Raw genomic sequence first — 26,650 nt, forward strand, 5'->3', positions numbered from 1 at the left:
TCATCCCAACCTGTCATACTAGCTAAGGGAGCAAAAAGTCAAGAATATGAACAATGTGACCTAGGCTCTGAAAGCTGACCAAGACACCATCTAAATAAACCTGGATTGACAATGAAAGGACTTTTGCTCTCCCTTAAAATGATGTTCAAAGTATCAAGGACATAGAGCTTCAGATATGTCTTGTGTCACCTGGTCTTTCATGTGATAGTCAAAGATCCACAATATGAAAGTGGGATTAACCCATCTGTGAAGTTCTAATCTGTGCGGTCACAATTGACCATTGCAGGTCTTAACAAGAGGACCCTGTGGGCACACAACAGACTTCAATTCTTTAGCCAGCTGTTCCTTGGCTCAGAATATGGAGAGAGCTGGAGACCCTCCAAACCAGAGGATGTTCCCTGGTCTTCCCAGGAGAGAAATGAACTATCTTTTGTAAAAGTAAGTTTCAAAGGCCAAGTGTGGTGCCTCATGCCTGTAATCCCAGCACTTTGGGAGGCGAAGGTAAGTAGATAACCTGAGGTCAGGAGTTCGAGACCAGCTTGGCAAACACGGTGAGATCTCATGTCTACTAAAAATACAGAAAAAATTAGCCAGGCGTAATGGCGCACGCCTGTAATCCCAGCTACTTGGGAAGCTGAGGTATGAGAATTGCTTGAACCCGAGAGGCAGAGGTTGCAGTGAGCCGAGACCGAGCCACTACACTCCAGCCTGGGTGACAGAGTGAGACTCTGCCTCAAAAAAAAAAAAAAAAAGTAAGTTGCAAACCATTAATGTAAAGGAACTCTCAACCCCGGCATTACATGATTAGGACAACAAATAGAAAAGTAATAAAGTTTAAGATCATGAAAAAAAAACAAGACCTGACATTTCAAATGGAAGAAATAAAAGCTAAAACAAACATTTTAAAACAAATGATGTTAAATAAAAAAGACTAGAAAATTAAAAAGGGACACCTTCACATCTCAATAACATTGAAAAAGTTTTTAAAGACTGAAATAGACATAAGGGTAAATATGTGATAGGACTGAAAAGAAATTTTATGGAAAGGATTAACTATATCAAAGAGATAACAAAAAGAAAAAAAAAAAGGAGGAGGTACCAGAACAAGGAAAAACAAAAACCCATCAATAACAACTAGAAGTTGAGGGATAAAGGTTTGAAAAAAGTTCTTTTTGTGGGAGTGCGCAGGCAACAGATGAATGTATATTTGGCTTCTCAGGAAAGAAAAGGAAAGGCAGAGAGCAGAGATGCCCTCTTAAAGTTTCTCCATTTGCCCAGAAGCTCATATCTCTGACGGCATTTGGAGCCCCCATCTGTGCAGCTGGTGGTGTGGTTTCCTAATCTGGCAAACCCAAAGCTTAACAGGTCCTACACCAACTAGTGAATATCCTGAACAAGTTCTCTTTTATTGGAGAGAGTCACTTTTATAATCACACCTTACATACATATCAGAAACAATTTGGAAGTAAAAAGCCAAATCTTACCAAAAATAAGTTATTTATTGCTTTAAAAAATAAACATTTATAATAGAATACCAAATTCGATTTAATCTAATGTGTTAACAAAAGCATAATATATTCCAGTAAACAAGGATTTCCAACTTATCCCATAACTAAAAAGTCAACTTAACAGTTGGTTTTAGCTAGAGGCAAACATCAGTCACTGCCACCAAATTCTATTACATAAATCTATTATGCTTCACATTTAAGGAGAAACTCAGCAGAGGGGTCACCCTGCTCTTCCCCACTAGAAATGCACTGAAAAGTGACAAGCCCACAGAAGGAAAGGCTGTATAAGGAAGTAGGAGCTTAAGTCAAATTTCTATTTCAATACCTTGAGGGAGGTGAAGGAGGGTGTTATTTTCACCAGGTCAACATGGATGACAGTTTGATCACAAAAAACGGCCCACAATAAGATTTCATTTGTGGAATACAGTGAGCATGATCATGTCCTAATGATTTCTTAGGGTTTGGCAGTGTCTCTGGTCACATGCCCATACCTAGGTTTGACAGAAATGCTAATACTGTACTCTGGGTCTTCCTCAGGTGCCACAGTGGCTCTTGCCCTAGGATGACTAAAAATACGTCTCTCCTTTCCTTAGAGATACTGGCTCACTATCAAGAGTAGAGGTAGGGAGGCATTGCGAACTCCAGAAGAGAGTCTACGGAGTTTATTCCATAGTGGACACATTAGGCTTCTTAGAGCTTCAAAGAGATTGTCAGTAATAGGCGATCACCTTTTTGTACCTATGAAACTTCTTAAAATTCTCTTGGGTTTGGCCCAAAAGACTGACCAGATTGAAAACTACTCTGTTATTCTTAAGGACAAATGCAATTCCTTTAAAGTTACAAATCAGTACTTATATCCTATAGTTCAGCATGTCTTCACACCATCCCCTGTTTTTGGCCTCCATATAAACAGATGCATTGCACTGCTGCATGGTATATTCCATCTCAACCAGCTGGTGGCATCCAATGGTTAACTTTTCCCTAGGAGAAAAAGAAATGTTAAATCATTGCAAGACAGCTAGTCAGAGAAATAAAAATTCTTTTTCATTTTCTTTTATTTTACATTTTTAATTGACAAAAGCTATATATTTATTATGTATAACATGATATTCTGAACTAGGTATATATTATGGAATGGCTCAATCAAGCTAAATAACATATGCGTTATTCCACACACTTATTTTTGTTGTGAGGACGTGTAAAATCTACATTTTTAAAATTACTATTTTTTAAAAAACCCTTTTTTTTAGAGATGGAGTCTCAGCATCTTGCCCAGGCTGGTCTCCAACTCCTGGGCTCAAGTGATCCTCCCACCATGGCCTCCCAAAGTGCTAGGATTACATGTGTGAGTCACCATGCCCAGCCTTAATTATTATTTTTAAAAGCCAGGGTCTCACTCCTGTTGTCCAGGCTGGAGTACAGTGGTGCAATCACAGCTCACCATAGCCTCAACTTCCTAGGCTCAAGTGATCCTCTAACGTTAGCCTCCCAAGTAGCTGGGACCACTGGTACACACAACCACACCTAATTTTGTTTTGTTTTGTTTCTTTTGGTAGAGACAGGGTCTCACTATGTTGCACTGGCTGGTCTCATTCCTGAGCTCAAGCAATTCTCCCACATTGGCCTCCAAAAATGTTGGGACTGCAGGCATGAGCCAGTGCATCTGAAAGTAGCCAAAGTCTACTTTCTTAGTGATTTTCAAAATACAATACATTGTCATCAACTAAAGTCGCCATGTTGTACAATAGATCTCTGAACTTATTTCTCCTATCTAAGTGAAATTTTGTGTCCTTTCACCACCATCTCCCCAAAGTCCCCCATCCTCCTAGCCCCTGGTAACCACCATTTTACTCTCTACTCATACTTTTTTAGATTCCACGTATCAGTGAGAACATGTGGGTATTTGTCTTTCTGTGCCTGGTTTATTTAACTTATGTCTTTTAGGTTCATCCATGTTGTTCCAAACGACAGATTTTCTTCTTTTTTTAAGAGTGAATAGTATTCCACTGTGTACATATCCCACATTCTCTCTATCCATTCGTTCACTGATGGACATTTAGGTAGATTCCATATCTTGGCTATTGTGAATAGTGCCGCAATGAACACTGGAGTGCAGATATCTTTTTGACATAATGACTTCATTTCCTTTGGATATATTAAAAATTCTATTCCAACTGTGTGGCTTACCCCTTGGATTAAAACATCTTAATATAAGCTCATTTCCTACTAAGAGAGGTCCTTCAGAGAGTAAGGTAGAACTAGATTGTTCAACCCAGCCCATTATATAAAAGGCTATGCTTAGGCATCCAGCTTTGCCTGTTGGTTGCAGGTCCACCACAGAAGAAGCCCTTATTCCTGAATTCTAGGAATCATACCAAGGTTGTCTTCCTGTTGGCTATGTAAGAATCTGTGCAACTAAGTGCTTTTATCTTCCAATGTTGTTTGTGCTAATAAATCATAATTGATGGTATTTTACCTCAAATATCAAAGAATGTATTTCAAACGCCAGTGTTAGTCCATTGTATTAAGAATTTTTATTTTTCTCTTATTTGGCTTGAGAGTAAAGTAGAGGCGGACTGGAGGATATTAAGAGGATGTACCTCCTGAAAGGAACAGATACTTGAGAGGGGTAAGGAAGTTGACAGAGTTTCAATTCTTAGAAAAGATTGCTGAGACAAGTTACCTAGCAGTTACCAAAGGAATTTTAGTAACCCTAAACCAAGGGTGGGGAAGCAGAGAGTGCTTAATATGTGCCATATCTACTTCACAATTTTACTTCAGGCAAAGCCAGCCAGGCTCTCGAAAGCTAACATGAGCCTACAAATTGTGGGATCCCAAACTGTAGGACACCAATCCATTATATCTAGCATCTAGAATTCAAAGTGTCAAAGAATTCAATCCCGTAAATAACTCTTTTCATCTACTGAGAGATGGTCTATATAAGTTCACAAAGAGCACCAAACATCTAGTATAGTATCTGGTATGTTAGGTATTCAAAATTGGCAGTCATTTTTATTGTAACAGTTAGACTGTCATTACTTCCTTGGCTTCTGAGATAGCTCTGCCACATTCATGGCGTTGGAGAGAACCACTAGCTACCTCTCCCACTGGCCCTCCCACATGACAGATCGCTTGATGGAGGGTACAAAGGAAGAACTCAGGGGACGATCAGAACTCGGGACAGGACAAGAAGGAGTAGTGACACCACCAAAGTAAATAATAATAAAGTAAATGTACCATATTTGGAATAATCTCACTTCTTGACAATATGTGGTTTCTCTGAGACTGATTAAAGCCTGACTTTTGGGTGGCTCGCATCTGTAATCCTAGCAACTCAGAAGGGTGAGGCAGGAGGATCACTGAAGACCAGGAGTTTGAGAGCAGCCTAAGCAATACAGTATGACCTGCTCCCTAAAAATAATAATAATAATTTAAATCTGACTTACGGCTCTGTGTAACCCTAATCTCATTTTCTACATTTAAAGCTTAAAAATAGTGCTATGGTGCTGCCAATTCTTCACAACTACTCAAAAAAATGATTTTGAAACACTCTTAAGAGTTTCAAAATAGCAGAGATATAAATGTTTTCTTATAAACTTAAAAATGAAACAAACTAAAAGGATAGGCCCCTATTCCTGTCCTTATTTATTCCACATGTGAAAAAAATATCTTTCAGTAACTAGACTTTTGAATCTATTTCTGTATCTTATCTTTTTCTTCCCCTCACCCCTTGTAATTAAGAGGTGAGCTCTATCTTCTCTTTTCCTCCTAGCGGCATTTGTTTCTTAATTCACGTGAGTCAGTATTCTGACAATGGATTATCACCTACAGATTTTGCTGTAGCAAGTTCTGTCATCACTGGCTGACAAAAGTATTGGCTGTTTTTCATAGTGTCTACTTGGTCTATACTTTTTATTAGATCATGACGATAGGCATTCTTAAGTTCCTTTTCCTGGTGGTTAATCTGTAGAATGACAGAATATTGGCTGCAGGGGCACCTTAACACCTCTGCTTGTCATTCTGCAGCATCTCCAGTGAGTCATCTCACCTCAGCTTTTCCCTCCTGGTGATGAGACACTCACTACTGTGAGAGGCAATTCACTGATAGATAGTTCTTGCTTTATATTGGGCCTATTAAAACCATCTAGCTGACCTGAGTCTGCCTAAATTAAAACAAAAACTCTCTTTCCCTTCTTCCTCTGATAGTACAAATATTTTATGTCCCTATTTCTCTTTTTCCAAGTGAAACGATTCCAATTCCTGATCCTTTTGAGAAGAGGGCTCAAAACTGGAGGTTGCTTCTAGTTCTGCGATTCATGAGATTCTGCAAAACAACAGCCACTATTTCTCTAGATTTTCCTATTAATGGTATCAAATTTGCTTTGACCAAATCTCAGATCAAAATAACTAAAAATTTTATCAAATCAATTTAAAAATAATTCCACACAGATTTGTGATTCCCTTCCCATAACCAATTTGGTCAAAATGGCATGGTACTAGTGAATTTACATGATCTAATTCCAATGTCTGATGCAATTTTTCCAAAATCCAAGAATGAGGTCTATAATGGATACGTGTTTTACAACCCTCTGAAGTTTTCTATACATTTGCAATGTGTATCACAAATAAAAGAAAAATGGAATACAATGTAATATATAAAATATAAATATAAAAGCAGTATATAATAGCTAACATCAATGGTAAAAGAATGAATGCTTTCCTCCTCAGATCAAGAACACGACAAGGAAGGCTTCTTTCACTGTTCAACTTTGTACCATTTTGTACAACTTTGTACAACTTTGTACTATAAGTTCTAGCAACAGCAATTAGGCATGAATAAGAAATAAAAGAGATCCAAATTGGAAACAAAGAAACAGAATAATTTCTATTTGTAGATCCTAAAGAAGTCACAAAATAACTATTAGATCTAATAAATTAATTTAGCAAAGTGGCAATGTAAAAGATCAACACAAAAAATCAATTGTATTCCTATACATTAGCAATGAACAAGCAGAAAAGGAAATAAAACAATTCCGCTTATGATAGCATAAAAAGTAATAAAATACTTGGGAATCAATTTAATCAAAGAGGTATAAGACTTGTACACTGGCCAGATGCAGTGGCTCATGCCTGTAATCCCAGCACTTCGGGAGGCTGAGGAGGGCAGATCACAAGATCAGGAGTTCAAGACTGGCCTGGCCAACATGGTGAAACCCCGTCTCTACGAACAACATACAAAAATTAGTCAGGCCTGGTGGCATGTGCCTGTAATCCGACTTACTCAGGAGGCTGAGGCAGGAAAATTGCTTGAACCCAGGAGGCAGAGGTTACAGTGAGCTGGGATCGTGCCACTGCACTCCAGCCTGGGTGACAGAGTGAGACTGTCTCAAAAAAACAAAAAAACAAAAAATACTGCTAAAAGAAATTAAAGAATATCTAAATAAGAGAAAAGGCATCCTATGTTAATGGACTGTAATATTTAGTAAGATGGTAATACTCCCCAAACTGATCTACATTGTCAATGCAATTTCTATCAAAATCCCAACAACCTTTTTTGTAGAAACAGAAAAGCTGATCCTAAAATTCAGATAGAATTGCAAGGCATCCCAAATAACAAAATCTTGAAAAAGGAAAATGTTAGAGGACTTAAAACACTTGTCAATTTCAAAACTCACTACAAAGGAACTGTTACCAAAATAGTTTGGTATGAGCAGATAGACAGACATTCAATGGATCAGAACTGAAAGTTCTGAAATAAACCCTCACATATATGGTCAACTGATTTTCATCAAGGATGCCAAGACCATCCAATGGAGAAAGACTGGTCTCTTCAATAATAATGCTACTAGGAAAACTTGATATCCACATGCATGTATATGGATGGATGAATGCATGAGTGAAGCTGGACCCCTTACCTTACATCATATACAAAAATTAACTCAAAATGGATCAATGGCCTAAATGTAAGAGCTAAAACTATAAAAATGTTAGAAGAAAACACTGGGATAAATCTTCATAACCTTAGGTTTGGCAGTGAATTCTTAAGTAGTCTTAAAAGCACAGGCAATGCAAGAAAAAATACACAAATAATCAAAATTTAAAACTTTTGTGCACCAAAGGATACTACCAAAAAGTGAAGACAACTTACAGAGTGGGAGAAAATATGTGCAAATTATGTATCTGATAAGGGTCTACTATCAAGAATATATAACATGTTGAGCTGCCAGGTGTTGATGTGGTTAATAAGGACAAGGCAAACTAAAAGTAACAATCAAGTCTTTATTCACTTCTTGCCACAGTATAAGCAAGGGGCAAAATGAGAGGTGCTAGTTCTCCAGTATTTCATTACTTCCCTAGGAAAGGGTCAGATAAATATGCGCTGCAGGGTTGTCGGGGTGGGGCACACTGTCGCACTGCTGAGAAGCCCTGAAGAAGGCTGCTTCCTCTCTGCATCTTTATGAACCCAGGGGCCCATGGGGAGGCAGAGGAGGAAGGGCTAGAAGTGGAAAAATACTGAGTCAGATCAGAGAGAAATACCTTAGCCAAAGCCTCCCAAAGGAAGCCTAAGTGGAGGTACCTGGGAAGTGCCTCAGCCAACTCCCCCATCTCCCCATAAGAAGGCCTCCAAACAGTCACCTGAGCTAGGAATGCAGCTGTGTGTGAGCGTGGCTGCAGGGAGTCTCAGTCACTGCCAGTAAGTACCTCCAGAAAATAGCATACACTGGCATGGAAAAAAAAAAAGAAACTTAACTGAGGAATGCAAGCCCATTTAAGCTATCAGGTCCAGAGAGTCACTGGAATGAAACAGCAGTCACATCACTCCGCCTTGAGCTAAATAATTATCTCTTGAAGCCACTTGCTATGTGGGCTCTAGGCTAACTGACAAGAAGAAGCCATAACTGCCATATGCTGGACACCCTAACTCATACCCTCTAATTCAACAATGTATAGCCAACCACTGAACAATGATATCCCTGTCAACTACTGAGAATTCCTGTCAAATAACTTTGTATCAGCCCACTCCTTGTTCTCTTTGCCTTTAAAAATTTGCTCGTAACAAGAGCTGAGGGTACACTCCTCAAGGCAACTTTAACACATATCGGGGCAGCTGTCTTCACTCTGGCTCAAGTAAACTCTTTATTTTTTTTGTGCATCAACTCTTCCTTTTAGGCCAACATTTCCTTAGGTATGAAGAAAGCAGCTTCCCCCATTGAGTTTGTCAGATAAAGCCTTGTAATTGTCTATAGTGGGTTCAAACATCACATGTAAGATTTTGGCCTGGGGCCAAATTCCTCATAAAGAATTCTAATAACAGAAAGAAAACCAATCCACTAAAAATGAGCAAAGGGCTTGAACAGACATTTCTCCAAAGAAGATATACAAATGGCCAAATAGCACATGAAAAGAAGTTCAGCCCCTTCCCTAATTAACATTAGAGAAATACAAATTGAAATCACAATGAGATACAATTTCATACTCATCAGGATGGCAATAACTAACCAAAACCAAAAAAACGGAAAATAACAAGTGTTGTCCAAGATGAAGAGAAACTGGAACTGTTGTATATTGTTAGTGGAAATGTAAAATAGTGTAGCTTCTGAGAATTCGAATCTCACCCAGGAATTCTACTCCTAGGTATATGACCCCTAAAATGGAAAAGAATTATAAGAATTCCAATATTTATACACAAAGAGCAATATTATTTATAAGAGTCAAAAAGTGGAAAGAACCCAAATGTCCATCAAGAGATGAATGAACAAAATGTGGTGTGTATATGTGTGTGTGTGATGGAATCTTATTCAGCCACGAAAAGGAATGAAGTATTGATATATGCTAAAATGTGAATGAACCTCAAAAACATTATGCTAAGTGAAAAAAGAGAGATACAAAGGTCACATGTTATATGTCGGAGATGGGGTACATCTGATTGCCTGGTGTCAGAAGTGTGTTGTGATGAGTTTCAGAGCAAGAAAAACAGTTTGGTTTGGTATCCGTCTCATACAGTCAGGTACTTTGAGGCCGATGTCACAAACTAGTTTATCATCTCATAAAGTGGAAAAAAAAAAAAAAACCTTAGAAACTTGCCTAACAAACATGTCAAAACACTTTATCAAGAACTTACAAGCCAGAAAAAAAGTGAATTAAATGCTGTACCTAATTTCTCATAAAGATAGAAGATATCACACAAGAGATCTGTTTGATAATCTCCTTAATTTACTATCTTGGATTTGAAGCAAACTTCTCGTCTGCTCAGGGTTAGCAGTGCTCAGACACTCCACTGGCAAGAGCAAAAGCTACTTCAAAGAGTCTAAAAACTGGAGAAGAGAAAACACCAGCTGAATTGCAGATATAAGCACCAAGGTTCTTCTGTATCTTATGGAATTCACTTTTCCTCAAAGCTGCTTTAATATAAAACCTTAATTCCTTGCTTTATTAGAACCCATCAAACAGGTTTATGTTCTTGAGCTACTTAATTATATACATATGCCAGGAGGGTGGCACACCCAACTCCATGGGGACAGAGGCTCCTCTGTTTGGGACTTTCCTGAACCTCACTCTATGGATCTCCTCTTCATCTACCTGTTCAATTGTATCCTTTAATTTACCCTTCATAATAAATGGGTAAATGTAAGTAAAATGTTTCCCTGAGTGCTATGAGCCACTCTAGCAAATTAGTTGAACCTGAAGAGGGAGTCATGGGAACCCCCAATTTATAGCCAGTTGGTCGACCTGGAGATTGTGGGGTTTCCTACTATACTCTCATATACTCCACTCAACAATTCTGACCCCAGGTGTGTGTGGGGTTTTCTCCACATGGCAACCAATTCTCCAGTGAACACCAACTCGGTGTACTAGAATTCAATTCAATTTTGACACTATCTGGAGTCAGAGTCAACTCCCACAGGTTGCAGGCTCATCAAACAAGACTGCCCCCCGCTTCAGACAACAACTACAAGTAACAGTGTCACCTATACTTCTGACCAACTGGCTTATAAATCAGGAGGTCCCACAACAACTCCCTCCTCAGATTCAGTTTGCTAGGACAGCTTACAGAACTCAGGGAAATATTTATGTTTTACTCCTTTTTTGAATAAAATACTTGGTATTACCAAGTATATGTTGGAAGGGGCTGGAGCTTCCATGACTTCTCTGTGTGTGGCACCTCCCAAGCAACTCCACGAGTCCAACAACCTGGAAGCTCTCTGAACCTGGTAGTTCAGGAAGCTTTTTTTTTTTTTTAACCAAACCATTTAATTTTCTTTGAAGGTAAACAAAATATAAAGCTGGATCCCAAGCCCTAAGAATGCCAGAACTACATGTAGATCCAAAATGTGGTGTGATTTTCTCAACAGAGTTCAAAAGGGTCAGAATTCAAAAGCGTTAAAAGGCAGAGAATGGGTGGAATTCATGCACTCCATTCAGGAATTTTGTAAATTACCAGAAATAGACCCCAAGAGTCTTTTAAGGTGGGGGAAAATTCAACTCTTGGTTTTACAGGTAAAGAATGAAGAGTACCAAAAATGTTATGTTGACTTCTCTTAATTTTTCTCACACAATCTGAAGCCGGAGCTGACTATTATATCCTCAACTCAACAGCAGTTGAAACTGCAGTATTAGGTACAAGATCAGTCCCTCTATCCATTTGCTTCCATGTAATGCCACAGCAAGGGTGGTCAGAAGCAGAGGGCTGTCAGTAGAACAGCTTTTCAAAAAGCACTAAAAGCAAGCAAGAACCTTCTAGGAGCACACTGATTTACTTTATAAGGTTAATTTACAAATTTTAAAAGCCACATTTTCACTTTTTCTCCTTTTTCTCTTCTTCCTTTATAGCACTCTTTATGTTTTCCTTATCTTTATCTTTCTCTCTGTCATCTTTTCTATCCTTTTTGCTCTCTCCTTTTCCTGTCCTTCTCTCTTCTCTGCATCCTGGTTGGCAATCTTGTTGTTGATAAGGCTGTGCAGGGCAGCCAAAAACAGATGAGCAAGGCCACGTACATCACCTCCATTTGGTTGTCAGTCTTCAGGTGAAAGGCCTTGACAAACTCATCAGGGCTGACATCTGGCAGCAGGCTGAAGACATCCTACAGCAGGTGGATGATCTGATGGTCTATGGGTAGCTTGCCTGTCACTACTTTTACCTGGTAGCTCCTGATATCCAGAAGCGTGGAGTTCAGTCCCTTCAAGCCATGCAGAGACTTGGTTTATAATCTGCTGGGAAAGAGTGCCCACGGTAGTGTCTTTGATGTCTCATAACAAGCATTCGACTCTGACTTCCTCAGCTTCCTCTGCTCTGGTTTCACTGGTCACAAGCTCAAATGTTTTTATGGTTGTAGTTCTATCCACATGAACTTCTTCCACTGAAATATATGCTTCTGTTGGCAGGCTCAGGTCCTTGGGTTTCACATCAATAATGACCAAAACAAGAGTTAGGGCAGTATCATTTCATTACTTCACTGATGGCAATGGCATTCTTGTAAAGTTTATGGCCTGTGTGGTGCCACTCAAATATTCTTTCTCTGGCATTTACCTTCTTAAACATTCCATACATGTTTTCCAAATAATCTTGATCTAAAAATCAGACAGCATCATCTTTGTCATCTTCATAAAAAGGGACTTGGTCATTATCATAAAAAGGGACTGCAAAACTCTTGGACACATCAAGTATTTTCTTTTGCCATGACCCCAATAGCTTGCTTCTGGTTTCCAGCCTCGCCAAATCAGTTGAAGTGATCCACCACACTGAGCAGCAACAGGGGGTAGACCACCACCTTCTGCACCGCCAGCTCTGGCATCACAGCACACCCCATCCCTCAAGGCCTGGCTCCCTGCCACTCGCAAACACCGACAGCGGCAAGGACTCCTGCAGCTCCTCCAGTCCCAGCTTCTCCTATTTCAGTTTGGCAGCTGCTGCCACTTCAGGAATTTTCATGGAGAAGGCTTCATCCTACAGGCATGATGGATTTATTAACTCAACTTCGAGCCCCGCTCCCCTTCCCAGAGGATAGCGGGTAGAGCTGAATGTGTTAAGCTTCTAATCATGACTTGGTCCTTCTGGTGACCAGCCCCATCCAGGAGCCCACCAAGAGTTGCCTCATTAGAGCAAACAATGCTCCTATCACTTAGGAAATTCCAAGAGATTTAGGAGCTCTGTGTCAGGAATCCAGGTTAAAGACCAAAGATTAGAACAAAAGATTCTCCCAGAAATCCTATCTATAAGGGTTTTAGGACCTCTGTCACAGGAACCAGAGCCAGCAACTGTCATTAGTCCATTTTCATATGCTACAAAGAACTGCCCCAAACTGGGTAATTTATAAAGGAAAGAGTTTTAGCTGACTCACAGTTCATTCAGCATGGCTGGGGAGGCCTCAGGCAGAAGGGGAAGCAAGGCACCTTCTTCACAAGGCAGCAGGAATGAGAAGTGCTGAGTGAAGTGGGAAGAGCCTCTTATAAAACCATCAGATTTCATGAGAACTCACTCACTATCGTGAGAACGGCATGGGGGAAACTGCTCTCATGATTCAATTACCTTCACCTGGCCTCTCCCTCGAAATGTAGGAATTGTAGGGATTACAGGCGTTACAATTCAAGATGAGATTTGGGTGGAGGCACAAAACCTAACCATATCAGGGCATAGATACATTTCTCATTATTTCACATCTCCTTATTGCAATAAGTATGGTGTGGCACATCAACAGTTTCCTTGTTTACAACTAATGCTTTAAAAAAAACAAAAACAAAGATTATCAAATTCAGACAATTTAAATAATTGTCTTAAACATTAAGTAACTGTCCTTCACATTCCCAAAGGGAGTCATCTATGTGCAAGTTAAATCATTCTTCTGTTTTCACCTCTGAGTCACAGGAAAATGGTGTCACCTTTCATCTGCCACAACTGGCCCCATATCTAGTATGAACCAGTGAAACCAAAAATCCCTCTCTCTTTTGGCAGCTTATTCGAAAAAATTTTAAGCTGTGGAGCACCCTAGAGACGCATATGGAAGATACTGGCAAATATACGGGCAAATAATTTCACAAAAAAACCCAGAAGTTCTAAATGCTATTAACTGAAAGCTTGCTGAGCAGCAATTACCATTTTTCAATGCCTTCAAGATATTAAATATATTTGATTTCTCTTTAAAATCATCCTTCTGCGTATAAAAGAGGGTTTGCTGATTAACTTCATAGTTTAAATCCCTGACACAGTAAATGGAAAGAAAACAAAAAAAAAATACTACAACTACTGTAACTATGAATATTTGACCTGACTCCTGAACTTCTCCCCAATAAAAACCCTGCTAACTACTCCACAAGTATGCTAAAATCAAAATAATTCTAGATGTCTACTAGGATCATGCTTCAAGAGATTGTGGCCTCCATGTATCTACAATCAGCTTTTTACACTAAAAAATATGGCTAAGGTTGGAAGATGCTATGTTTTTGACACATCTCACACAATATTTTGTGGATTATATGTAAAAATCTATATGAGTACAACCAATTCACTGATAATCTGAAGATTAGGGCAAGAAATCATTTTCTCCCCCAACTATAACAGATTTGTGTATGCCAACTGGCTTCAGATTTTCTTGAAAAACTTATTTTGATCTAATGAGTTGGTGAACTTTCATAGTTGTGTTGAAACATTTATGTATGACTATCAATCCTACATCTGATATCCTCAAACAAATTTACTAGTCTGGAGCTTTAACAGAAGCATTTTGCTAGTTAACTTTGTCGCTAGACCTGCTCATAATATTTTGTAGCCACACAGGTACATATGTAAGTTATAAATAGCAAATGAACTGTGGTTTAGTGATACTTTTATTAAGTTCCTATCTTTTTAAAAATGTGTCCCAAATGAGGTTAAGTGTTATGCTCCTAATCTGATTTTGCCCATAAGTCTTGTGGTTTTTATTGCATGACTACACAATGCAGTGGCGACATTTACAAATGCACGTGTCGTGTTATAATAGAACTCACTGAAAACCAACTACTGCCCCATGTATCAACATGGATGAATCCTGATGTTAAGCTAAAATGGCATATGTAGTGGTGGAGGCTACTGGAAGGCAACAGTGAAGGAGTTAAACAGTTTTAGCTCCTCATAAATTTGCCTGGGCCTAGAATTAGAAGGATATCTTAGACTGTCCAGGCTGCCATAACAAAATATCTTAGATTGGGCAGCTTATAAACAAGTTAAATTTCTCACAGATCTGGAGGCTGAGAAGTTCAAGATCAAAGCACCAGCAGATTTGGTGTCTGGTGAGGGTCCTCTTCCTCACAGACTGTGCCTTCTATGTGTTCTCACATGGCAGAAGGGAAGGAATTAGCTAATGCTCTGAAATCTCTTTTATAAAGGCACTAATCCAATTCTCAAAGGCCCCATCTTCTGATACTATTGCACTGGGGATTAGATTTCAATGTATGAGTTTGGAGGGTACACATTTAGCCCACAGCAAAGGCTTCACAACTCTACCCTGTGTATATAAGAATTGGACTTGTGGCTGGGCATGGTGGCTCATGCCTGTAATCAATCCCTGTACTTTGGGAAGCCGGGGCAGGAGGACTGCTTGAGTCCAGGAGTTCAAGACCACCCTGGGCAACATAGTGAGACCCTGTCTCATTAAAAAATTTAAAAAAGAAGATTAAAAAAAAGAATTGGATTTATAATACTTGCCCTTTTTGTTATGTATGAGTGCTATAAAACAAATTATTTTAGGGAAAAAAGTATAGTGTGATACATTTAAGTTCAAAAATCAGCAAAATAAATCAATATATTTTTGTTATAAATAATACTCAGTAAAACCATTTAAAAAAAGATGAGAACTATAAAGATACAATCCCTCGAGAGAGAATAAAAGGGAGGTTACAGCTAGAATGGGTAAAATTCAAGTTTGTTAGTTGAATGGTAGGCAGATGGGTATTTTTTGTATCAGTTGTTCTTTAAAACATGGTCTGGGGACCACAGGGAATCTAAGACTCTTTCAGAGGGTATGCGAGGTCAAAGAAGCCAAAGCTATTTCCATAAAAAGACTAAGATGTGGCTGGGCGCGGTGGCTCATGCCTGTAATCCCAGCACTTTGGGAGGCTGAGGTGGGCTAATCAACTGAGCTCAGGAGTTCAAGACCAGCCTGGCCAACATGGTTAAACCCTGTCTCTACTAAAAATATAAAAAATTAGCTGGGCGTGGTGGGTGGGTGCCTATAACCCCAGCTACTCAGGAGGCTGAGGCAGGAGAATCGCTTGAACCTGGGAGGCGGAGGATGCAGTGAGCTGAGATCGCACCATTGCACTCCAGCCTGGGTAACAAGAGCAAAACTCCTTCTCAAAGAAAAAAATTTTAAAAAAACCAACCAAACAAACAAATAAATAAAGACTAAGATGTGATTTGTCTTTTGCACTCTTGTTCTCGCAAAAGTGAACAGTAGTTTTCCAGCAATCCAGCCATGCTTATCACAACAGATTGAATGCAAAAGCAGTTATAAGAATCCCGCTGCCTTCTATTAAGTCAGTCATTAAAAGATTTGCAAAAATGTACAACAATGTTACTTTTAATATTTTCATAATATGTTATTTATCTTAACATGTGGTTATTTTTTAATGAATTAATAAACATTTCGAAATTCTCAGTTCTAAGTTTTAATTCAGCAAATATAGCTAGATAATGAACCATATAAAGAAAAGCTCTTTGGGATCTTCAATAATTTTAAAAAATGTAACAGAATCTTGAGGCCAAAAAATTTGAGAACCACTTTAAACCTTACAGCTGATAAACACACAACACATGACCTTTTTGTATGTAGGAAATATTTCATATCAGTAAAGTTAAAAAAAAAAACATAGTGTAGTGAAAAGACAATGAAAAAACACATCACCACCACCACCAAGTGCTGCTGTATATGGAAAAGCTTGTTACAATGGTTTCTATCTATGTATAGATATGACTTACCTATATTCAGTCTGAGAGACACAATCATAAAGTTCCTGGGCAGTAAATTTGACATTTTTATTTACCTGAAAGGAACCAAGATATAGTTATTAAAAATTATATTAATTAAAATGAGTGATGATAGCAAAATTAGAGTAGCCCATATTCTGAGAGGAAAGTTCAAATTTCTAGTTACTGCATAAAAAGGATTAAACGGTAACAAGAAGTGCAATGACCATAATGCTAACATGGAACTGTGTGCAAAAATATGAATCCCACTGTTACATCTTAATCTGTTAGTAGAACCAGCAGAGGTGAGATGGACCTAGACAAAGTAGAGATCAAATGTACAGAAAAACACAAATAAGATTAGAAACTGCAGACAGTTCTATCTGGTTTAGGAAAAAGTCTTATTTATAGACATTTTCTAAAGAAATATATTTTTCAGATTATTGAGGTCTACATGTTTAAACTTATAGGTTTAAGTTAATAAATATCTATAATTCAGAGATATAATTTATAATACCACAAATATAAAAATATTTCATCATATAAAAACTAGCTGTGGCACACATATGGAAGACACAGTGAAGGAATCTTTTCTTTTTTGAAACTTACTATTGATTTAGACAATATTCCTATTTATCTGCAAGGGAGAATCTGAAAACTTGCAGAGAAAAATTATTTTGATCAGATAACAAATAGCATATTGCCTAAATTTTCAGAAATTTAGAATTAGTAAAAGGAAACAATAAGGCTAATTTCTATTCAATTTACTTAAAAAAATATTTCTAAGTGTTGCTAGCTGGCATGCATTTTTTGGTGAGGAAGAATGATATTACCCTGATTTAATGACTACTAATTTAAAGATTCATATCATAAAAGTCTTCTATATGATTCAATGTATTGCTTATTGGTAAAAACTCCATGACTTTCTTCAATGTTTTCATAGAAAGTTTACTGTATTTGTATAGAAAATGTTTCATTCACTGAAAGTTAAAAATATACAGTTTTTTGGCCAGATGCAACAGCTCACGCCTGTAATCCCAGCACTTCGGAAGGTCAAGGTGTGAGGATCATTTGAACCCAGGAGTTTGAGACTAGCCTGAGCAACATATGAGACCCTGTCTCTATTAAAAAACAATTATATATTTATATACACACACATATATATGGTTTTCAAATATTTAAATGAATATAATATGGATATTTTGCTTAACGTTAGCATATATTTATATATTTACTAGTATTTAATTATATATTTGATATCTTATTTAATGATTATATGAAATTGGTATATAATTCACCACAATTTTTATTAAAAGAATCTTCTAAAAATGTTATAAAATATTCATTTAAACTATCAACCAGTCCACTTCTTCCTTCTTTACATGTTCTGCCTTCTCCTAAGGGCCGCTGATATTTTTACCATAGCCACACATTCCGGGACCTACAACGTATCAGAACACAGGCCACCAAATGTCAACACACTGCAGGTATTTGGTCAGAGGATAAAGGGAATGATCCATTTTCTATCAACTGTTGAGAAAAATCAGCTGAAAAACTGACTTTGAACCTGTTAAATATGAATATAAAATAATTTATATTAAGCTTTTAATATATATATTTTTTAAATATCTAGATTTATCTTTAGTTGTAAAAGCAACCATCCACATACATTTAGACGTTTATCCAAGAACACAGCTGGAAGTACAAAGGTGACATAATTCCAGGTTACAGTAGATAATTTACAAAGTAGGTAGTTACTTTACTAATAAAGAAAAACTGAAGCGCAATCTCATGATGGTCTGTTTCACCATATTAATTAATTTTGACTACGAAGACATTTTCATTTACCCATGTTGAGACATTTGAAATTACAACTGTTAAATATCACCTCCATGGTTAAATGAACAATTTTAATTTCCAGGGGAAAAAATAGCTAGAAGATGCCACTGTCAGCAAACATTAGAGTTGTGACTATAAAGTGAATTGTGAAATGCGTATCATTACTTTTTAACTGTGCTACTTACAATAAAAGCCAGATGTTAGAAATGGCTTATTTTTAATTTAAAAATTCAAGAAAAGGCAAAGGAGAAGTATAAAAATAGTCAAATTCCTTAAAAGATTTAGACAGTCCTACCATTGTTTTTTATATTAGACAAATATATCCAATGTAGTAAGTGATGTAGGAAAAGTAATTCTTTTACGAGAAATGATTTTAAAAATCTGTGAATCAGTCAGGCACAATGGTGTGTGCCTGTAGTCCCAGCTACCTGGGATGCTGAGGTAGGAAGATTGCTTGAGCCTAGGAGTTCAAGGATCTAGTGTGTCATGACTGTGCCTGTGAACAGCCACTGCACCCCAGCCTGGGCAACACACTAAGACCCTGTCTCTAATATATATATTTTACATATATCTGATTCTTAGATCTACATATTTTTTTTTAATTTTTAAATTTCTTTCTTGTTTATATCACAAGATATCATCAAGCAACAGATCCATATATTCTTATAATTAATAAGTTAGGTACTTTCTTCTAATACTCTTGGCAATAGAAAGTACTAAATTATAAAGAACTATGCCCCAGAATTTTCCAGCGTATGTAATTTTTAAATTGTCCTATTGTTCATATATATTTTAGAGCTGGAGTCTTGCTGTGTCACCCAGTCTGGAGTGCAGTGGCATGATCATGGCTCATTGCACCCTTGAACACCCGGCCTCAAGTGATCCTCCCACCTCCAGCCTCCTGAGATGCTGGGATTACAGCCACCGTGCCCAGTTCCACATATATATTTTTGTTAGACTTAATGTTTTGATTTGAAATTCAGAAAGTAAGATGAAATAATTATATGAATCATCTCAAAAGAGGAAGTTCTCTTAATAATCATATAATGTGGTGATAAAGAATTAAGGCTCTTATTTATTTATTTATTTGAGACAGAGTCTCACACTGTCGCCCGGGCTGGAGTGCAGTGGCGCGATCTTGGCTCTCTGTAACCTCTGCCTCCTGGGTTCAAGCAGTTCTCCTGCCTCAGCCTCCTGAGTAGCTGGGATTACAGGCATCCACCACCATGCCCAGCTAATTTTTTTGTATTTTTAGTAGAGACGGGGTTTCACTATGTTGGCCAGGCTGGTCTTGAACTCCTGACCTCATGATCTGCCTGCCTCGGCCTCCCAAAGTGCTGGGATTACAAGCATGAGCCACTGTGCCCAGCATATTTTAACTTTTTTGAGACAAGAGTCTCACTCTGTCAGCCAGGCTGTAGTGCAGTGGTGCAATCTCGGCTCACGGCAACCTCTACCTCCCAGGTCCAAGCAATTCTCCAGCAATTCAGAAAATAAGATGAAATAATTATATGAATCATCTCAAAAGAGGAAGTTCTCTTAATAATCAAATAATGTGATGATACAGAAGTCTCTTATTTATTTATTTATTTGAGACAGAGCCTCACACTGTCACCCAGGCTGGAGTGCAGCAGCACGATCTTGGCTCTCTGTAACCTCTGCCTCCTGGGTTCAAGCAATTCTCCTGCCTCTCAGCCTTATGAGTAGCTGGGATTGCAGGCCCTTACCACTACTCCTAGCTAATTTTTGTATTTTTAGTAAAGATGGGGTTTCATCATGTTGGCCAGCCTGGTCTCAAACTCCTGACCTCAAGTGATCCACCTGCCTCGGCCTTCGAAAGTGCTGATTATAGATGTGAGCTACGGCGCCCGGCTGAATTAAGGCTGACTCCTACAAAGCCCATATAAACACCATTCGTTGCTTAAATAAAACTAGTTAACCATCACCCTCCCCCTTTTGTTTTTGAGACAGGGTCTTGCTCTGTCAACCAGGCTGGAGTGCAGTGGTATGAACACGGCTCACTGCAGCCTTGACCTCCCGGACTCAGACAATCTTCTCGCCTCGGCCTCCCAAGGAGCTGGGACCATAGGTGCATGCCACCATGCCGGCTAATTTTGTTTGTTTTTTAGAGAGATGGGGTCTCGCTGTGTTGCCAAGACTGGTCGTGAACTCCTAGGTTCAAGCGATCCACTGACCTCAGCCTCCCAAAGTGCTAGGATTACAGGCGTGAACCATCGAGCCTGGTCAAGACTAGTTAACACTTATCAAACACTCACTCTGTGCCTGGTACTTTTTGGAGCACTTTACATATTTTACATTACTGAATCTTTGCAGAATACAAATAATTTACCTACTATTGTTACTCTCATTTTACAGATGAAGAAATTGAGACAAGGAGAATTAAATAACTCTTCCTAGTTAACAAGTAGAAGAACCAACATTTAAGCACGGGTAGTTCGACCTCAGAGTCTGTGTTCTTAATCACTGGCTTCTTAATGGAAGATGTGGCATACAAAAAGTTACAAAGAGCTAACCAGGAATAAAGTGAAGAAATATACTTAAAGGAGTTTGACTTCATAAGAAATGTGAGACTTGAATATATGCCACATTCCTTCATTTAGAATGTTTTAAAAATTAAACACATACACGCACAAAATTGAAAGTAATAATGTTACAGGAAACATGAACAAAGAGCATCAAGCAACTAGAAACTGACAATCAACAGAATACTCACTTCGGTTCAGTAATGATGAGGAGAGCATGCAGGTTAATTTACAAAATACACTGAAGCCTCATTTAGTTCTACCTCCAGGGTTTATGTTGCCACTATAAAGGAAACTAAATTATAGCTTTCCTTTCCAGTAATAAGTATTTCTCAACCAGGAGTTCTTCCTTTCTGAGGTATTCTGGGTATGTAAGTTGGATGGGGAGATGGAATACTTTTGGTTGTCACAACTGGGATAGCTATAGGCATTTAGTACCTGATGTACAGGGATGTTAAACATCCTGCAGTGTTCCACACAACGAAGAACTGACCTGTCCAAAATGCCCGTAGCACCCCTGATGAGAAACAATTTCACATTGGAGAAAGCGTGTTATTTTAGGACTCTCATATTTTTACTTAGGGAACGAAAGAAAAAATTGAATATGTCACTGGCAGGGAGGAGGGGAGGAAATGGACAGTTGTAGGTCACAGGATAGGAAGTTGCAGATAGGTAGGATGAACAAGCCTACAGATCATACAACACGAGGTCTATAGTTAATAAGATTGTACTATATTCAAAATTTTTGCTAAAAGAGTACATTTTAGGTGCTCTTGTCACATACACAAAAAGGGGTAACTGTGAGATAACTGATATGTTTATTTACTTACCTACAGAAACCATTTCACTATGTATAACACATCAAAACATCCTGCTATACACCTTAAATATAGTTTTTTAAAAAGGAGAAAAAAGAATATGTCACTGACAAACTTTTATGGCATTCAATAATTTAAAGCAAGTATCAATTAAATAGCATTCCATTATGTTTTAGAACTCCTACTATGTTTATTTACACTAAAACTTGTTTAAAGTAGAAATGCGATAAATACTTAAAAATATTTCCCATACCTCATACTTGATTAGGAAGTTATAGAGGGTCTCAACATCTTGATAATTACTGTTTGGGGCCAAAATCCTAAAAAATAAAATAAAAACAAAGCGGGGGGGAATAAATGATTTCAGAAAAAATCAATACCTTGAACTTTCTCCCCAAACATACCCATACCATGAGAGATAACTTACTGTTTGATAAGCTTAAAGGTTCATAATATTTTTAAAAATCAATTAAAAATTATAAAACCAGAAACTTAATTCAACAGAGGTCAACTTATTAAAATGTTTTTGCTTATTTAAATTTATACTTATAACATCAATTAATCAACAACTATAAGCATTCTTACACGTGAAGTTATAGTTCACATTTTAAGTTACAATACAGATTTCTCAAAAAATAGATAGAAATGTGAACTGCATTTACACAGTCTATGCATAGATAGAAATGTGAACTGCATTTATACTTCATATCTGTTAAGCTCCAGACAAAGCTTGAGTATTTCCCACAGAAATGTTCAACCAGTCCAAACAGACAACTGATAAAATTAGCCACTTAAAAGATATCCTAATAAAATATTTTGATTAAATTCAATAACATTGCTTGAACTATCAGCCTACAGCTCCATGAAAAATCAACAGATTATATAAATTGTTGAAAATAACACCTATTTACAAAAAAAAAACAAATGACAGAAACAGAAATAAAACAACTTTTTAAATTTATTTTGTTGAGACCAGGTCTCACTCTGTTGCCCAGGCTGGAGTGCAGTGGTGTAATCATGGCTCAATGCAGCTTCAACCTCCTAGGCTCAAGCGATCCTTCCACCTCAGACTCCCAAGTAGCTGGGACTACAGGCAAGTGCCACCAAGTTGGGCTAATATTTTAAAAAATCATTTTTGTAGAGATGAGGTCTCCCTATGTTGCCCAGGCTGGTCTCGAATGTCTGGGCTCAAGGGATCCTCCCACTTCAGGCTCCCAAAGTTCTGGGATTATAGGTGTGAGCCACAGCACCAGGCCATAAAAATAAAGAAGGAAAGAACATATTTTTCCTTCTAGTAGTAAAGTATTAATTCTCATTTTCTTATACTAAATATTTTTTCCATCCTTTCAGCATGAATACTGTTTTTCTTTTCGGAAAAAAAAAAAAAGGAAGTAAACCAGCTTGTCATTTTGGTACAGTGTAGTGCCTCTGAGTACTGTCTGCCTCAGCTGTGTGAGCTTTGTCTAGCTGTGTGACCTTTGGGGAGTTACTTAACTTCCATGTGATTTATCTTCTTATCTGTTAAATTAGGATAACTATCCCTACTTCATAGGGCTAGTGCAAGAATTAAATGAGTTACTAGAAAAAAAGTCATTACAACAGCATATGGAATACAGCAAGTACTATATAGTATATGTCAATTATATCAGTGACAGTAACAACTATCATCATCATCTAATACAGATGCTCCTTGACTTATAATGGGGCTATACCCAGAAAAACCCATCGTAAATTGAAAACATCCTAGGTAGGAGTGCATTTTGACTTGTAATATTTTCAGTTTATGACGAGTTTATCAGAAGATAACCCTAACCCCATGGTAAGTCAAGGATTGTACTAAATGCTTTGCACCGTCACAGAATTGAAAAATCCTAAAACAAACCATTATAAATTGGAAACCATCTGTAGTTTCAAGCCATAAAATACATAAACATTGATATAACTAATGAGAAATCAAGCCACCTTGGTTAGTTTTTAAATTCCTAATGGCTTTTAACACTGTCTCTGGGTCTTTATGTCCTTGCCAATACTTGATTCTGTCAGACTTGATAATTAACTGTTCTCAATAATCTTAATTATATCCTTAGACTATTTGGCCTTTATTATACTTGTGGGAGAGCTTTTATAAACAGTTTTTCGGGACATAGTCAGATTTTTAAAGGTCCCTTGGAGGGGGCATACATACAGAACATCTTTAAGAATATACAACAACCTCCATAAGAATACTACTTCATAGAAAAAGTTTTTCTCCCAACAAGTAATTTAAAAAAAAAAAAAAAAAAAAATCTTTTAACTCCCCAAAAAAGCCCTGAGGAATACCACATAATGAGAAGGGTCCATACATAATTTGCTTGGATAATACATATGGAGAAGGATCCATACATAATTTGCTTAAAACATGAAGACAAAGTTCTCTAGATAAGTTAAACCAATCCTTTAGAAAGGCAATGGGAAACAAACTAGTGTGTTCTAACTTGATAACCAAGTGAAAACAAACTATCAGTCATGTGGAATAATTTATACCTATTCTTTTGTATGGCTTCAGAAATAATCTGAACTGTACATAAAAGAGGGTGAGAAAATTAGATAAAACAAGATGTTCTATATTAAGAGCCTAGTAAGTTTAACATACTATATTAGACTCCAGAGGATGAGACAAACTCTAGTGAATAACGTCCAACCCTCACAGTGTATTTGATGAGTAAATAAAAATGTAAAATATGTACTCAAGATGCCCAGATCAGAACAAGGGACTCTTTATTTTCTCATTCAACAACTCTTTGAGACCTGGGCCCTTGGATACAATGCTGAACGATCCAGAGTAGCCCAAAGCCTCACAGTTCTAAAGAGCACATGAAAGAAACAAATCCTGACCAGGCACAGGGAGATAATAAAGGAAGAAAAATATCTTATTCTTGTCCATTTGGTCATCTCTTCCAACTTTTCAATGGCTACTTGTAAATAGATTAAGAAACACAGGAATTTTAAGTTTCTAAGAAAGAAGTAATTTGTTCTAAATGTAAATATTTAGTTATTTCACAAAATATCACAGAATTGTATTCTAATGAAAAAAGGCTTATTGGGATCTCACCGTCATCCAGATATATTACTTTTATAATCAGATAAAAACTATATATGTTACTTTTTAAAACAAGGATATATATTACAGTATATGTGATAAAATTCGTTATTTTGAAAGATGGTTGGAGGTAAACTGAGCCCAGAATGGACTAAATAACTATTAAAATGCACTCAACTTGGGGTTGAATTTAGACTTCATTACATCCTATGAATTCTGAATATGAGAGAATGGAATGTGGCCTGGCACAAAAAATTGCAAACTTTTATTCACTAGAAATACAGCTTGTTGAAAATACATAGAAAATAAAATAGAGAAAATGCCTTAGTAATTCCCCACACAAAAATTCTTGAGAGGTCAGCCTTCTCTAAAGTTTTCTCATTCTTTTTTTCTTACACCAGTATGAAGACAAAAGGCTTTTTGAATGAAAGTCCTAAAATCACCCTTCAATGGCAACTCTTTAAAAGAACGGTGGAATCAAGAAATTAGCCCTTGGGGAAAATATTTCTTAGACAATGGCCATTTTTTAAATTTATAAATATATTCACATTTGTCATTTAAAAAGAAATTCATAACAATCACAGTAAGTATATATTAAATGCATATTTGCTCAAATGCACATGAAGCTATGAAATATTTTAAAAATAAGACATGGTCCATTATCCTCAAGTGGTTTATAATCTTAAAATTTCACTCTTAAATTCTGGAATGAGTTTTTGGAAACAGATGTTGAAGCAGGATGTAATCCACAGCTCACAGCTGGATATGCTCTGGTTTCCTGTACGACAGCATCAATAATAACACATAATGACTTACTGAACACATAAGTCTGACCCTGCTTTACATACACCATCTCCCTGAATTTAATTATGTAGCCCAGCTTTAACACCCTAAATTTGGTTTTGTGACCTTGATCAAGTTGCCTGCTTTTCTGTATCTCGGCTCCTTACCTGTGAAATGGGGATAAAGTAGTGTTAACCTCATAAAGTTACCGTACAAATTAAGTAATGCATCTACAGTGTTTAGCACAATACAGTGCTCACAGTACATACTCAATAAATATTAGCTGTTATATAATAACCACTTTTCAGATGTAGAAACCAAGGTCCAACATTTTAAGATACTTTCCCAAGATTACACAGTGAGTGGTGGTAAATATTCAAATCTCCTTGGGTTTGATTCTGGGACTCACACTTTTCCCACCAATAAAAGGACAACCAACACCATTTTCTTGCCTTTAAATTATTTTACAAAATCAAATGAAATAAAGTCCATTTAAAATAGTTAAAGTATTGCTTTTATATGTAAGCAAAAAAAAAAAAAAAAAGCTGTCTTTTATCAAATGCTTCTGGCAAATTATTTCATGTATGTTCAAACACTAATGTAGTTGTTTTATCTTTATCAGAGCCACAAAGCAAGTTGGTTAACAGAACTGACACTCACTAGAGGTCCTGACTCAGTCACATAGGCACTCTGAATATTCTATTTATCCATGAACAATTAGCATTAATGTTAATCTGAATTAAACGAATTTCATTTCTATATAACTCAATATCAGATAAAAATCAATATATCTCTTTAAGAAAAAAAAAAAGACCATGCCACTCAAGGTTTAAAAAAAAATTTTCCCCCAAATGCCAGTCAAGAGAAGCAGTGGGAGTGGAGAAGAAATCTGTAACTGGTTGTGATAAACCACCACTCAAGTTTTTAGAGACAAAAGAGAATAATCTGACTAAATTTCTTAAATGATGCACTAAAACGGACTAAATTTTCCATTTGAATTTTAAAAATTCAAATAAAACTTATCTCCTATTTAGAAAAAATAAAGTTGCAGACTCAGGAACAAGGAAAGAAATCTAAAATATTCCAGTTTAATATTTAATTCTAGAAATTCAAAAAAGTGAAATATATTCTTGGATATTTAT

The 26,650-nt window shown here is 37.1% G+C and overlaps 1 protein-coding gene and 1 pseudogene across 12 annotated transcripts in view; both read right to left on the minus strand.

Annotated features, from left to right (window-relative positions):
• Window positions 1–1,387: 1,387 nt before the first annotated feature.
• The window catches only part of SWT1 (SWT1 RNA endoribonuclease homolog), a 126,075-nt gene continuing 100,812 nt past the window's right edge, over window positions 1,388–26,650 (minus strand). For 9 of the 12 annotated variants that reach the window (XM_009191677.4, XM_009191682.2, XM_009191688.2 and 6 more), the window contains 3 exons: window positions 21,900–21,966; window positions 16,459–16,523; window positions 1,388–2,489 (listed from right to left, as the gene is read on the minus strand). In XM_009191677.4, coding sequence (XP_009189941.2) covers window positions 2,360–2,489; window positions 16,459–16,523; window positions 21,900–21,966 — 262 coding nt within the window. In that variant the 3' untranslated portion in view covers window positions 1,388–2,359. Of the gene's footprint in view, window positions 2,490–16,458; window positions 16,524–21,019; window positions 21,112–21,263; window positions 21,346–21,899; window positions 21,967–26,650 lie in introns of those variants that run through there. The other 3 variants (XR_002518230.2, XR_002518229.2, XM_021929487.2) reach the window with 3 other exon arrangements.
• Window positions 6,869–12,864, minus strand: LOC100999521 (annotated as a pseudogene).

This window comes from Papio anubis, chromosome 1 (genome assembly GCF_008728515.1).
Source record: "Papio anubis isolate 15944 chromosome 1, Panubis1.0, whole genome shotgun sequence".
Lineage (NCBI taxonomy): Eukaryota > Metazoa > Chordata > Mammalia > Primates > Cercopithecidae > Papio > Papio anubis.